At 45.2% G+C, this 13981-nt stretch overlaps 1 protein-coding gene across 2 annotated transcripts in view; it reads left to right on the top strand.

Annotated features, from left to right (window-relative positions):
* Nucleotides 1-13981, top strand: part of FGF12 (fibroblast growth factor 12) — a 247446-nt gene that overhangs the window by 81923 nt on the left and 151542 nt on the right. Inside the window, exon 1 of one of the 2 annotated variants that reach the window (XM_067301795.1) lies at nt 6262-6546. The exons of the other annotated variant lie outside the window; for it this stretch is intronic. Within the exon in view, the coding sequence (XP_067157896.1) occupies nt 6459-6546 (88 nt within the window). The 5' untranslated portion in view covers nt 6262-6458. Of the gene's footprint in view, nt 1-6261; nt 6547-13981 lie in introns of those variants that run through there. 2 annotated transcript variants of the gene reach the window in all.

Raw genomic sequence — 13981 nt, 5'->3', positions numbered from 1 at the left:
AAAGCTGCAGGGCACTGGTGGTTGGGAGTAGTTACTGATGGAAGGAATGCTGTATGGCCCCTTTACTACCCTCTTTTCTAGAACATCCATTCCAAGTCATGGGAAGGGGCATGTCATAAATGTTCTAACGCATGGCTTTTGTGGAATAAGTTGCTACCTAGTGTGGTATAACTGTGTAAATTGTGCAAGGTGGAATAGAGTCCTGGAAGTTAATAAAGGGATGTGGTACAGGTGAGAAATGCTTTTCCCCTCCCTGTCTGTGGTGCAGAATAGCTGTGAACACTCAGCAAGCTGTAAATAGTATGCAAGAGAGAGAATCCCTCTGGAACAGGTGCTATATTGCGTCTCTATAGGTTGTCTTCTCTGTGCTTGAACTCTAAGAAAAGAGGGTTGACCGCAGCAGAGGTGCTGCTTCTGCATTGTAAGAACTGCAGTTTGCAGAAGGCTCTGGGACTATCGAAGTGACATAATGGGATGGGGAAAAGCAATGGAAGTTGAGGGAGTTTCTATAGGCTCCTTGGGCAGTCCAAATTAATAAGGGCAACACAATCCTGTTTGTGCTTCCCAGAGGGCAAATCTATAAGTGGAGGGGCACTAGGTTCAAGCAGTCCATCACCCTTCACAGGTGTGCATATCTGAAAGACTGTGAACCCTGTCTTGCAATCATGCCCTTTCTGAGAACAGGAATAGGGATGATACAGCAGGACTGAATGAAGAGTCTGCTTGGCAACTGAGTTACTTTGCTGCAATGGGGTTAAATACTGGCACTTCTTAATCAATGGTCCTTCTGTGCACTTGGAAACCTTCATGTTAAGTTCTTCATGCATGGATCTTTAATTGAATGACAGATGGAATCAGGAAGAGACTGAATGACTTATATAGGATCACATCAGAGGATAATATTAGAACTAGAACCCCAAAGCCCCTGCTATTACCAGCATAGCATTGTCCCCCAGACTTCACCCTAAGTCAGCCTGCTTGCTATTATACATGGGGACAGAAGCTGTTCTCTTTCACTGGCAATAGTATACTCAAGACCTATTTTTTCAGATGACTGTAGGAGAGCATGTCAGTTGTGAGGCTATGGACGTATCCCTTCACCTTGCATTAACCATCTGACAGCATTTGTAGACTTTTTGCTACAGTGAGAATTAAGAAATAGAAATGCATTGCTCAAGGTGTATGTGCAGCCACAGAACGAAACCACCACTGTCTATTTCTGAGCCATTTTGGTTTTCACTACTACCAAAACATGTGTGGGGAAGTCTTAGGAGTTCCAGCTTCTGAGGAAGTGTCTCTCTGCTTAGAAGTATCCGGAACATCCCCTTTTCACTAATTCAGACTCAAGATATTTGGTACACAAAGCCGCCTTTACATATAATATTAGATTTCTTCTTAATGTCTAGAAATGCAACTACTAAATACTTGTTACTAGAGCTTTTTATGTGTCTGAGGATAAACCTATTCAAGCCTAAGGATAAGCCTATAAAGGCTATGGGATGTCTTTTTTTACTAAATCTAGTTTGGTGAGTTGAGAGGAAGCTGAGATTTGTACAAGCCATTCTCTCTACCAGGAGCTGGAGGAAAGTAGTTCCTATTCCCTTGTGGTATATGGTAGACCTGCTTTTTGACCTTAAAAAGGCACCTAAGGAATTGGTCCATCTAACCTGATGTACAAAATCAAGCTACATCTTTTCTTTGTGTCTCATCTTCCAGCTGCTATCAGAAGGCATGTGATATGCTTTTTCTATGGCAGTGTTTCCAGCAGAATAGGTGCAACCTTTGCCTTACAAAGAGCATAATACTATACTGATCAGGAAGAGACTAATCGTCTTGTTAAATCACCAGAGTGAGGACTGACAGGTGATTCCCTACTCTGCCACAATTTATTGTGACCTTTGGCAACCCCCCTGAACTTTGTGCTGCAGTTCCCCACTGGCTCTGGCATGTGTACTTTGCACTTAGGTGGAGTTGGGTACAGTTGCTATGCATGCTCAGGATGTCTAGAAAGTGGGCCCCACTATCCCTTCTTGCTATCAGTGCTCTGCTTCGCAAAGGAGGGGCAAAGGATAAGCAGAAATACTGCGAAAGCACTGTGATGACAGTGGGATAAGCCCTTGTTTGCACTGAAAAGGGCTGTAATTTTCTGACCTATTCCAGGGCAAATGTTGCTCAAATGGCTCCTGCAAAGAAAGGTGGCGAGAAGGAGTTTTCTACCATCGCTGAGGTGTGGTGGCTGAGGAATATACCATCAACATTCATAAATATATCCACAGAGTGAGCATCAAGAAATGAGCATCAAGTGCTCTCTAGGAGATCTCTAAAATTACAGTGAAGGACACAGGTCTGCCCAATGTCTGAATTGGCACCAGCTTGAACAAAGCTGTTGGGACTAAAGGCTGGATCTCAAAGCTGTTGGTTCCTTACCACATGCGTATGTGCATTACCGCATATGTTTGGCCAGAAAATACAGTGAGGGTGAAGATTCACTAAACAAGCTCTACAGGCTGTTTATCTATGTATCAGTTGCAACATTCAAAGAACTACATGTAGTTAATATGGATGAAAACAGAACAGAAAGGACCCAGCACCTTGAAGGATTATCACTGCCTTTATATGAATGCAAGGAAATTGCCTTTTCTGACTAGTCTCTTCTCTGAGCTTTCACAGATTTTTTTCCCCCTTTTTTGGCTTTGGTAACTGATAAACTCCTGTACATTCTGCTATTTTAATACCAAGCAAAAAGTCTCATATGCTAAATCACCTTATCTCTTTCTCATCACGGTGAGCACAATCTCTTTTTAGTAAAAGGTATTAATTTAAATTCCATAATCCCAAACATATTCTCATCTCTGTTCCATGCTTTAGAAGGCCAATGGCATTTTAATTTAGTAAGGGAGAAACACACATGACACTGTGTTCCCTGCAACTGTCTTCTGACCTCAGAGTCTTTCCTGCCTTTCTTTGTGTTCCAGCAAATGCAATCTCTGCTTTTATTCAAGAATACTCTATCCTTTGATATCCATGTTTTATCAATGGGCAAAATTCAAATATCTGTAGCATTTCACAGTGACTTTTGGAATATTATTTGCATTATTTAATAGTGCAAACCCATAAATGGAGCTACAGCAATATTTATGCACTGCTTATGTCCTACTGAAACATCTGGATATGTGCTGGCCCTTTACAGAGAAATCAATTTTGTTTTGCCTAGTTTTGGATTAAAATGAATTAACTCATCCAGCAATATCTTGATTTATATCAGCTCCATTTATCTTTCTAAATAAGATTTCTTTACTAGGTTAAGATTTACTAAACTGGGTACATGATATTACTGATTATTTTGTGGCATGTGCACACTTCAGTCATATGCACCACAGTTCCTAAAGTATCATCCTTTGCCATTTTTATGCTTCTATTTTGCTGCTTAAACTTACTTCAATCTACTCATTTTGAAAGAGGTGCTCATTGCAGTCCTCATGCCCCTCCTTTAGAAATGCCAAATAACACTCATTCACTCTTTTCACTGGTTTGATTCTGCTCTCCTTTGCTCTGACACCTGAAACCCACCACACAAAGGCAAGACTGCTGACAGATCAGAACCTACCACCTTTAGATTATCAGCATTGCTAGCAAGTGATTTTGAAACCCTCCAAAGAAGTGGGGATTATTTTGTTAGTAATTTTATGGATTATTCTGAGTAGGTAATTCTAAGAAAAACTGTGCTGTTCTAATAAACAGAGGTCTCAGCTGCTTGTTGCAGTTTCTTTTTCTTCTTTTTACAGACCTGTGCATCATATCTAATACACTTGTCCTCCCATGTCGAAGTCATAGTGCCTCACAACTCCTAGGCTAGCCAACACATAAAACATACCAGTGCATCCCCGGGTACCTTATGGTGCTGCACTTCAGCATTGGCTTCTCGAAATCAGAGCCCCCTCATTTACAGCTCTGCATTGGCTGCTAAGCAAGGAGGGCACCTTGACTTCAGATCTCGCTGTACTGTCCTTGATCTGGCAGATCCAGAATTGTTCTCATCTCAAACATGCTGCTGATGCATTTGCAGAAAGAGATTTTTTTTTTTTCTTTTTTTGTGTGCGCTGTTACAGGAGTATGGAGAACCACCAGTTGTATTTTAGAGCTTCACTGTGTAAACTGCTTCTGTCCCAGTTCCAGTGGCGTTCTTGCTCTCTGGTCAGGTATGGCAGAGACCTGAGACAGCCATGGGGGAAGAGGAGAGGTAACAGCTGTAGTCTCAGTTTGGTGTCTGCCCAGACATGGCACAGCAATCTTCTCTGTTTACCACAGAACAGACATTACTAAGGAATGTAGCTGGAGCAATGGTCCTGGGTATGTGGGGACATGAAGAGACAAGGGAGAAGGGCAGTTTCATTTTATTCTGTGACATGGTGAGCTTTCAAGGTCCTCTGTAAAATAGTTTATGAACCAAGGCATACAAGAGTGATGATTTTCAGCCCAAGTCATAGTACTACACAACAAATTGAGTTCATTTAATAACTAATCCCTGGCATCCTTGCTACCTGTGCATTCTTTTAATGCTCCTGAACTCTGTGCTGCTAGCTTTCCTTCTAGCTATGTGCTGTTTTTGATGTACTAAGCAGAGCTGACTAGAAAATAAGAGCTTCTATTTCATGAAACATGTAGCATTTTCATTGCTTTTTTAAATCCTATTCTAGAAGAAAATGAAGTGTAGGGTGTTTACTGGGGGCACAAAAGACTCAGGTGCTCTCACAAACATTGATTTTGCCACAAGTCCTCAGCAAAGTGTCATACTAGGACAGCGTTTCTTTTTCTATGCCTGTCTATGCCCCTGGACACTCGTATCTCCGTGTTTTTTTATAGTTTCCTGTTCCATCCTAGTGGGATTCCTACTGAGCAAACCACTGCTGCACCCTATATTATGCTGACTATGCCTCGTTCCTCATAGTTCTGAGTTGAGATATCCTAGCAAGAGTTAAAAATTCAGACTATATCTACACACTCATGTCTGTACGGAGTGCCAGCTAAAAGCCTGTTGCATCTCAAGTGCACTCTCTGGAAAAACTGTCTCACAGGCTGGTCAGAGGTGCCTGGCCCTTTTAGCCATATGCCAGGAGGAGCAAGAGCAGAGGTGGCTTTCAAAGCCAGTGCAGAAGCAGATTAACCCTGCTTGAGCACAAGGTAATCCAGGAAGAAATTGCCTCAGCGCAAGGGTGAGTACAGGTTCAGGCTTGTCCCAGAGGCAGCTGCCTTTCATTGGAGTATTACAGTCTACTAAGGTGAAAGAGTTCTTTTGAGAGTTTTCTGTACATTAATACTATTTCCTCTGAGGGGCTTTCTGTGCTCTGGTATGGTCTGTGTGGTGGGTTCTGAGCTGGGGAATTTCATGAATCAAAGCCTAGTCTCTCAGAAGAACTTTTTTACAGCTGCCCTCCCTGTGAAACATGGGCTCTGCCTTAGCCTGACTTGAGTTTGCAACAGCCTAACTACCGGGGTTTAAAAATGGGTAAAATGAAATGAACCTTCAGTTTCAGTGGAGTGACCTTTGCAAAAAGCTATTGCTTTAGGATTCCGTAAGCGTAAATAAGGAGACCTTCTACTGCAAAGTGTGTTTATACTGAGCCCCCTGCTTCTTGGTATGCACTCCTACCGGTGATTTAAGACAAGCTGTGTGTTTGTTACCAGCCCAGCCACCCGGGGAGCCCCCAAAAGGCCGTGTTCGGCGCCTCCCGCACGTGGCGGCTTCCCTTGCACGCTGCGCTCCGGGCTAAGCACGGCGCGTTCGCGACCTGAGCCGGCCCGGCCCCGCAGGGCGCCCTCCGTGCCGGGCGGGGCAGGGATCGGGGGGCCCGTCGGCCCGGGCCCGCGGCGGGGCTGCCTGCCTGCCTGCCTGCCTGCCTCCCGGCGGGGCTCCGCGCCCCGGGGCGGGGCGCCGCCGCCGGCGGGGCGGGACTGGGCACCTCGGCCGCCGCGGGGCCGGGGCCGGGGCCGGGCTGGCGGCGGCTCTCCGCGCCGGCGGAGGGCGGCGCATCGGGGACGGCGAGGATGAGCGAGCGCTGCCGCCTGCCTTAACCCGGTCGCCCCGCGGCTCTTCCCGGCCCGCCGGCAGCGGGGGCTCCAGGCGGCGGCTCGGGGCTGCCGGGCGAGGCGGCGGTGCGGCTCCGCTCCCGGCGGGGGCTTTGCCGGCAGGGGGCAGGGCCGGGAGCCGGCCGCTTGGGTTTCTAGGGCTTGACGTCCTTCCAGCTAGCCCGACCCCCTTCCCGGCGGAGCCTTTCCTCCCGGGCGGCCAAGTCCCAAGAAGTGGCGTTGGGGCCGCTCCGGGCGCGGCGCGGCGGGGCCGCGGCGATGGGCCGGGAAGTTTGGCGGCGAGGGGGGCCGGCGGCCCGCCGCTGAGAGCTGGCCGCCCCCGGGGCCGGTCCCTTTTCCGAGGAGCGGGAGGGCGCCACAAAGTGAAATCCATGAGGATTCTTGGGCTTCTCCTGGAGAAAGGCTCGCATATGCTGCAGTGTCTCTGTGGAAGGCGCCTGAGATCCAGCCACAGCCCAGGTGGGGAGAGCGCGTCCTTGTCCCCGCCGCCCTCGCCTCCCCGCCCGCCCGCCCGCCCGGGCGCTGCTTGGCCGGACGCCGCTCGGCCTGGGCTGGCCCCGTTTCCTCGCCTTCGTCCTCTTCCTCCTCCTTCTCCTCCTCCTCCTCCTCTCCGGCCCTGCCCGGCGCAGCGCACAGGTGGCCGGCAGGGGCCGGGCGCTGTCCGCGGTGCTGACCCCCACCCGCGGCCCTCACCCCACCTGCGGCCCCCAGCCCACCGGGGCCCCCAGCCCACTCGCGTCCCCCATCCCCACCCGGCCGGGGCGGGAGCGAGCTGTCCCGCGTTGCCCCACAGCCCTGTGCAACTCCGAGGCTAGGTGCTGCAGCCCATTGCAAGAGCTCCCTACGCTGTCTGTTGTAGCAGCATTTTCCTGGCTGAAGTGTGGGGGAGCTTAAACGTGTCCTCAGATGGAGATGGTCCTAGGAGCAAAGGCTGCCCCTGGCAGGGGGCTGGGAGCCACCTTGAACCCCTCTCGGCTCCCAGCCTGCTAGGGAGGGAGCAGTGTTGGAGGCTGCATCAGGATGGGGAGCAAAGTGGGGTGAAGGGCTGAAGGATGTGCTTGATCTTGAGCTGTAGCTGAGCGCTTTTTTGAAGAGACTAAGTGCCTGAGTGCCTTAGTTTGGTACAGTGCTGCCTCTGAGTTTTGGGGTGGTCTTGTTGAAGTCCCTTAACTGGTATCTCTGTGGCTGTCTTTGTACCACAAATGTTTCAGGAGACTGACCTGCCATTTCTATGATGCTGGGTAAATGAGCATAGAAAGAAATCCCATGTTGTTATTATTTAATACTCTGTGGAGGTTATAGCACTAACCCTGCTTCTTTGAGCTTGATTGAGTTTCAGTTCCTACTTGGCTTTCTGCTAGGACTACCTATTGAACCCTGACTGTTGTAATATTTGGGCACTGGATGCTTATAGTGATATCTTTCAAAATACCACTTGTGTTGTTTCCTTATCTGAGACCTTGGTCTCAGAGCAGAAAAATTTCCACACCTCCTACGTAAATACTTGGTACTGTCCATTGAAAAGAAAGGCTGTTTGGGGAGCACTGTTGCTGAGGTAGTCTGGATTCCCTTTTGGCCCAGCTAAGGAGAATTTGTTAATGGCTAGGGCCAATTGTTTATGCCTCAGTAGCCTCCTTCTCTCCCACACAGACACTTGTGTGTGCAGGTCATTGGCCATGACTGGCTGGTAGGAATAGGAGAGGTATGGGTAATCTACGAAAGGGTGGGCTTGGCTCCCTGGAAACTAACTATCTTCTGCTCTACTTTGAAGAAAGATCTGTCCAGATCAATTGTGGACAGAACAAATTGTGGCTGTGCTTGGAAGTATCACACAAGTTATTCTGATCTCATTGGAAAATGATACAAGAGTTTTCTTCAGAGTCACACGTGTGAATGTTTGTTTTGTGTCATTTGGAAACTTGGGGCAGTAAAGAGTACGATAACCTCCTGGTGAAAATGTGGTGGTACCCACTCCACTAGAATATGCTAGGCTATAACTTCATTGAACTAGAAGCCGGTGATAGTGTCCGAATGATTGCCCCCTTGAGCTGGTTTGGTTTTACTGATGTATTCTGTGCTAGGGCATACTTGGTGGATATATAGTGAGTGTATCTTTCCTTGTTTCTCCTGCTCTCACTGGGTGATACTGAACGTTATGCTGTCTGTGGACTTCTTGATGTTGTGCTGTAAGGAGGCGGTCCATGGGAATGATCTGTGTTATCTCTAACTGGCCGTGTTCCCTAGGTACTATCCCCACACCACAAGCCTGAGCACTCTAGATGGGGCTTGTTACTTTGAATCAGACTGCTAAAATACAGTCCTTCTTCCTATCTGTATTTTTTTCCTTTCCATTAAGTTTGGGCTTTATATTCTCAAAAAAACCTGCAACAAAAATGAAAGCTACCAACAAGAAAGAGGTCACCATAGGCTAGGCCTGCTGGAGGAGAGAAGACCTTGCTGCTTCTTCAAAAGGTCAGCATACCTGAGGAGCTTTATGTATATTCCCATAACAGCCCAAAGTGTGTAGTGTAGTGCCCAGCATGGCACTGCAGGGGGGCTCTACTAGTCAGAGATGTTGCAGGGGAGTAGGGACCGTGAAAATACAGACTGCAACAGCAGTGGCGTAGTACTGTGAGCCACTTATACGCCCTTGACCCTCCCATCTGACAAGTTACACTGATATAGGATGTTTATGCCAATCCATTTGGCGTTTTATGTACTTAATTTACATGTTAGGATGACCAAGCCCTTCATCCTCCTCCCATCTACGTTTTTGTCTCATTCAGAGAAGTTACAGGGATGTAACTATGTGCTTAAAATCTGACTCATATGCACATATTGTGTGAATCAGAGCCCTGGACCACTCTGATAAAAAATAATGTATAATACTTTGAAGAAAAACAGTAAAGTTTTGCAGGTGGTTGCAGGTTACTGTGCAGCTCTGTTATGATGCCAACAAAAAGCTTAACAAGATTTATGCCACTGTTAAGCTAAGATCTCTAGCCTTTACTGCTAGCTGTAGCCTGTTGTTTTCTCGCTCTCCACTTCGGTGGTCTGCCACCATTTACCTTAGACTGAGTTCTCTTTTACAGGGACCAACTTGTTTGGTTCTGTTTGAGCAGCACTTTGCAAAATGGGGTTTGATAGTTCTCTAAGGCACCACGGTGATAAAAGTAATTCATGGCAATATGCAGTGAGAAATGTATTCCTAACCCTTTCTGCGTTTTTTTGCAAGTATTTTGGCCCAATGATGTCCTGTATCTTCTTCTAGGCGCTTCACTTCTTATCTGAGTTTTAGAAGTTGTAAGCTTTGTATTGCATGCACAAAATTGTATTGCATGCACAGAGGCGTTTCTCCTCTGGTTGATGTGGTTGTAATTACTTTTTTTAAAGTCTTCGGCATTTTAGATCATTTATTTTCTTTCTGAACACCTTTTCCCCTTTGTTTGGAATGTATGGTTTGCCATTCCAGAATTGATTTTGCTTTTGGCTTCCAAGTCAACGTTATGAAATAGATTGCTACTATGCTGTGAAGTTCAAGGTAAACATCAGAAAATGATTGTATTGGTGTTATAAATGTGAATGGACTTGTAAAAAAAACATTTCAGGTGACCTGTACCTGGTTTGCAACTGCTGGATGCAAAAGGCCCTGTCCCCATAGGCTACCTTAGTAGCAGTATGGAGTTTTCTGCTAGTGAGTGTTCAGTCCTCCTCCATAATGACCTGTTATTTAGCTGTATTGGTGGTTCTGTCTCATACTTATTCTGCCCTTGACTTCTGTAGAGACTGATCTGCGAGATGCACGACTGCTAAAATCACAGATATTTCTCATGTCATTACATCAACTGGTATGAAGGTATCTAGCGATAATGTGTTTTCAGTTTTATTTTCAGTACCATAGGCCTAGTCGTACCTATAGATTCTGATCTGTTCCCAGAAAATTCAGATAAGAGTGCTTCTCAGTGTAAATTCCTATTTTGTGAATCAATGCCTTCAGTAGAAATTAAGCTCATATTGAAAGTAAACCTTGGACTTGGCTTCACTGGGACTTTCACACTGGTAAAATTCGGAGATGTTCCTGGAAATAGGCTGGTTGATACTAGTTTTATGGCAAATTAAAATGATGTTTGGCACAGCAGGTTTTTGTCTTTCTGTAAGCATCGCAATACTGAGCCTGATATTTGGGGCAATAGGAATAAGTACTCTGTCCAGGCAGGCAGCGTCAGACGGTGCCTCCGCTATTAGCCTGTCTGTTACTGCCTCTGCATATCTTTGTGTTTGTCGTGAGACTATTTGGGGCACTGTCATAATGTGCCTGCAGTGTGTGCACGTGCAGATGCAAATGGAGTCACATGCATAAGATGTACAATTGCCTATTCAAAAGTAACATTTGGCTTATGAACAAAACAAGCATTCTTTGGGTTTTTTTGCGTAGTGATCTGTGCATTCATGCACACTTTATTTGTATGTACCAGTTCTGGAACAATTTTCTCATTGCTGCTTACTCAGGTAGACAGCAGGTAATAGTGTATAGCGTATGCTATACAGTCAGCTTCAAATTAGGGAAGTAATAGGTCTGTGTGTGTAAGCGACAAATTGTAAAACTCGTAACTCCTTGCTGAGTTTAGCAAACTCTGAGAACCTCTGTGGTATGTGGCAGTTTAAAGCACAGACTGTGTATTGGTGGTGGGAGATGGGGAAGGTGACTTAATGTCAGTGAAATGGAGATGAGAGCTGGTCACAAGGCTGAAAATACCTAGGCAGTGATGTTGTGCTGGGAGGCATCAGCATCTTTTCATTCCTACACCAGGTCCCTTGCTGCTACCCTATGCCACTTTTCGGAGCACGTCAGTGTCCCCAGGTCCATTTTCCTCAGGTTCCCTCCTCCTATCGTGTGTCTTTGGAAAACTAATGTTTGTTGACCAATGAAAATCAAGAACATGTGCTATTTCAGGATAATTCCTGTTGTTGACTCTTACATGCAAGCTGAAAGAATATTTTTGTCTGAGTTAATTTAATTCACCTGGGAAATGAATTAAGCAAAACCGTGAAAATTCTTTTTTATTTTGTAATAGGAGCACTTCTCTAGGGTATTATTCAAGAATAGCTATAGCATTTTAAATCCACACTTTCCTTTATTCTGAAGTAACCTTCTCATGTAGACATACACTAAGCATCTGTCCTGGAAGCCCACTGTGCTTGTGTCTCTGTAAAAGATCTCTTCTGGCTGGTCTAGAAATGATGGATTTGACAGAGTTCCTATTCGGTGAAATTTCTTGGTTTCTATCATACAGAAGTTCAGAGATGGATATTATAATGATCTTAAAGTTGTACACATGTAGCTCTGTTTTAAGGGTTCCCAGCTAGATATGTGTAGTTATGTGAAGGAAAGTCTTTGATTTCATGCAGGATTTTATTGGTCAGTTTGCATTAAATATTTCAGAAATCTCCAAAAGTGAGTGCAGGTCTGGAGTTTGCCTGTGGTGTTAAGGTAGTTTGGCTAGTAAATAGTTGTTGGCCCTAGATGATACCGACCCTAGGCTTGTAGAGCTGAGTATCTGGAATTGCAGGATCTTGACCAGTCTTCTAGGTCTTGAAAATTGCCTGGGTTCTACCAGAGCACCACTAATATTGAACCATGTTTGTGAAATCTGTTGATTTCAATGCATTAGCAAATTCAAGCAAAATAAGATTCTTCTGAATTTTCTTAAGCAGCTGTAATCATGATGATAGACAACCCTCTGAAGCAAAAGTTGGCTGTTGTAGAGCAGTTTTCATTTGGAGATTTGCAGGGTTGTGCAAAGGACATGAAGCTTAACTTCTTCCGCCTCCCAAATCAAAGTGAAGAGGAAGAATTTGTCTGAGTTAAACACCATGCACAACTGTGACAAGTTATAAACTGTAAGTCAGAGTGGGAAATGTTAACCAAGAACTTTATGAAAAATTTTCCCTGCTTTTCCGTCAATTTTCTTGAAAAACAACACATATGAAATACTGTCTTCTGCATTATTATTTTCCCAGTGTAAAAGTAACAAAAGAATCCAGGCTCATAAGCAGATATTTAAAGCTGGTGACTTTCAGAGCAAATGCTTTCAGCTTAAGAACTGTGTGAAGATCATTAGTTTATGTCCACTCAAAGACCAAGGAGTATTTCCGGAGGTATGTCTCAGTTCAGTGAACCGTTTAAGTGCACATGTAACTCTATGCACGCACCTCATCCCATTTTAAGATGATCATGTGCTTGACTACTTAACAGAATCCTTGTTTTAGATAAGTGGCTTTCAGCCTTTTTAATATGTTTCATCCCTAAAATTCTTCCAATTTTCTTTGTCCAGCAGATTTAAGATTATTGATAGTAGGCTTACTTTCTGCTCAGTAGACCCCTTGGAGATATTCATAGTTGTGAATTCCCAGCTGAAAAGTCCTGTTCATTAAAGAAACTGAAATTCTGCATGCTTCTTGTCTATGAGAATGATCTAGTGTTGTCAGCCCTCCTTCTCCAAACCAGTCCACTTTTTTTCCCACAGCCCTTTCTGCTGCTTTCCAGAAGTAAAGTATTCCTTTTTTACTGGTCAGATGCTAGTTGCAGACATTTAAATCCAGATGGTACAGATATTATCAAAAGTTCAGCGGGCTCTGAAAGCTAGATAAGATTGCTTCTGTGATAGTACTACACAAAGCTTTCAGTTGTATGAATAGATGTTTGCTTAAAAGACCTTTAAATAGATTCTTCCCCGTGGAGGAAAAGAGATATGTAGCTTTTAATAATAAAAATAGCATTTCTTCCCTTAGCCTGAAATGGTGTGGAAGGAGGTAATCATGTTTTGTATGGCAAAGCATTTTTCTAAATGGCATGTTTATGCCTTTCTAGTATTGTGACTGCGATTGGCTGCTGGGCCTATTTGCATGTGCTAAATTGCAGTCCTGGAGATCTGTGAAAACAACCCAGCAAAGCCAATCTCAGCTGGGAGCATGGAAGCTGCTGCTAATTTTGTGATGAGCCACCCACAGGCCCAGTGTGAGTCATTATCATTGTTTTGTTTTCCAGAATTCGACACTGAATGTTTCCAGGATCCAAATCTTGGATTGTCTCTGGAATTGTTTCTATTCCCTCATAGCTTTGTTTGTTTCAGATAAGTAGAAAGAATAGGAAAAATCCTGTTTTAAAAAAGATGAAATAATTAACTGTTTCCTTATTAGTGTCTTCTTCCTGCTTTAATGTGCATTAGCAGCCTTTTGTTCACTTGAAAACTCACTTGTGCATAGCACAGCAATCACGCCGCTCAGCCCTAATCAGACTGCCTTGTGTTGCCGAGGGGATGGGTGGGCAATAGTAAATACAGTGAGATGAAGTGACTTGACTGAAGTCATAGCTTGGCTATGGTGGGGAGTTTCTGCTCTCTGTTCTTTTGTGTGTCCTGGTAGTTTCTTAGCAACTCTTTTTATAAAAAAGTTACTGTTGTGCCTGGGACCAGCTGGGGCATCCTACTTCTTGTAGGTCAGGAGTCTTTCCTCTGGGAAATGCACTGGCCATATCCCCCGGACTGTAGACCCTGATATCCACTTGCTGAGATATCCACTGGGGGATATGACAAGGGGTTGAGAGAACAAGAAAATACCCTGTCTTGTGCTGTGGCTATGACAAATCTAGTCCCTTTAGTCCTGGTTTTCACCCTGTCTTCTAAGGTGTCTTCTCAAACAGATTTCTTTGGTATACTAGTGACAGTTCTTCGCTATTAGATACTTTCCCCCAGAGAGCACAGGATGCTCTGTAGTGCAGGAGTGCTATAGTCTGCTTCCTCACAGTGCCCAACTGGTGGCCTGGCTGGCTGGATCTGTCTCCACACATGCCACTGTGGACAGCTTGGGAGGGTGCGCAAGTACTGGAGGGGCA

The sequence above is a fragment of the Apteryx mantelli genome, chromosome 9 (assembly GCF_036417845.1).
Source record: "Apteryx mantelli isolate bAptMan1 chromosome 9, bAptMan1.hap1, whole genome shotgun sequence".
Lineage (NCBI taxonomy): Eukaryota > Metazoa > Chordata > Aves > Apterygiformes > Apterygidae > Apteryx > Apteryx mantelli.
The sequence above is the reverse complement of the archived record's forward strand: the minus strand, read 5'-3'. Positions and strand labels throughout refer to the sequence as shown.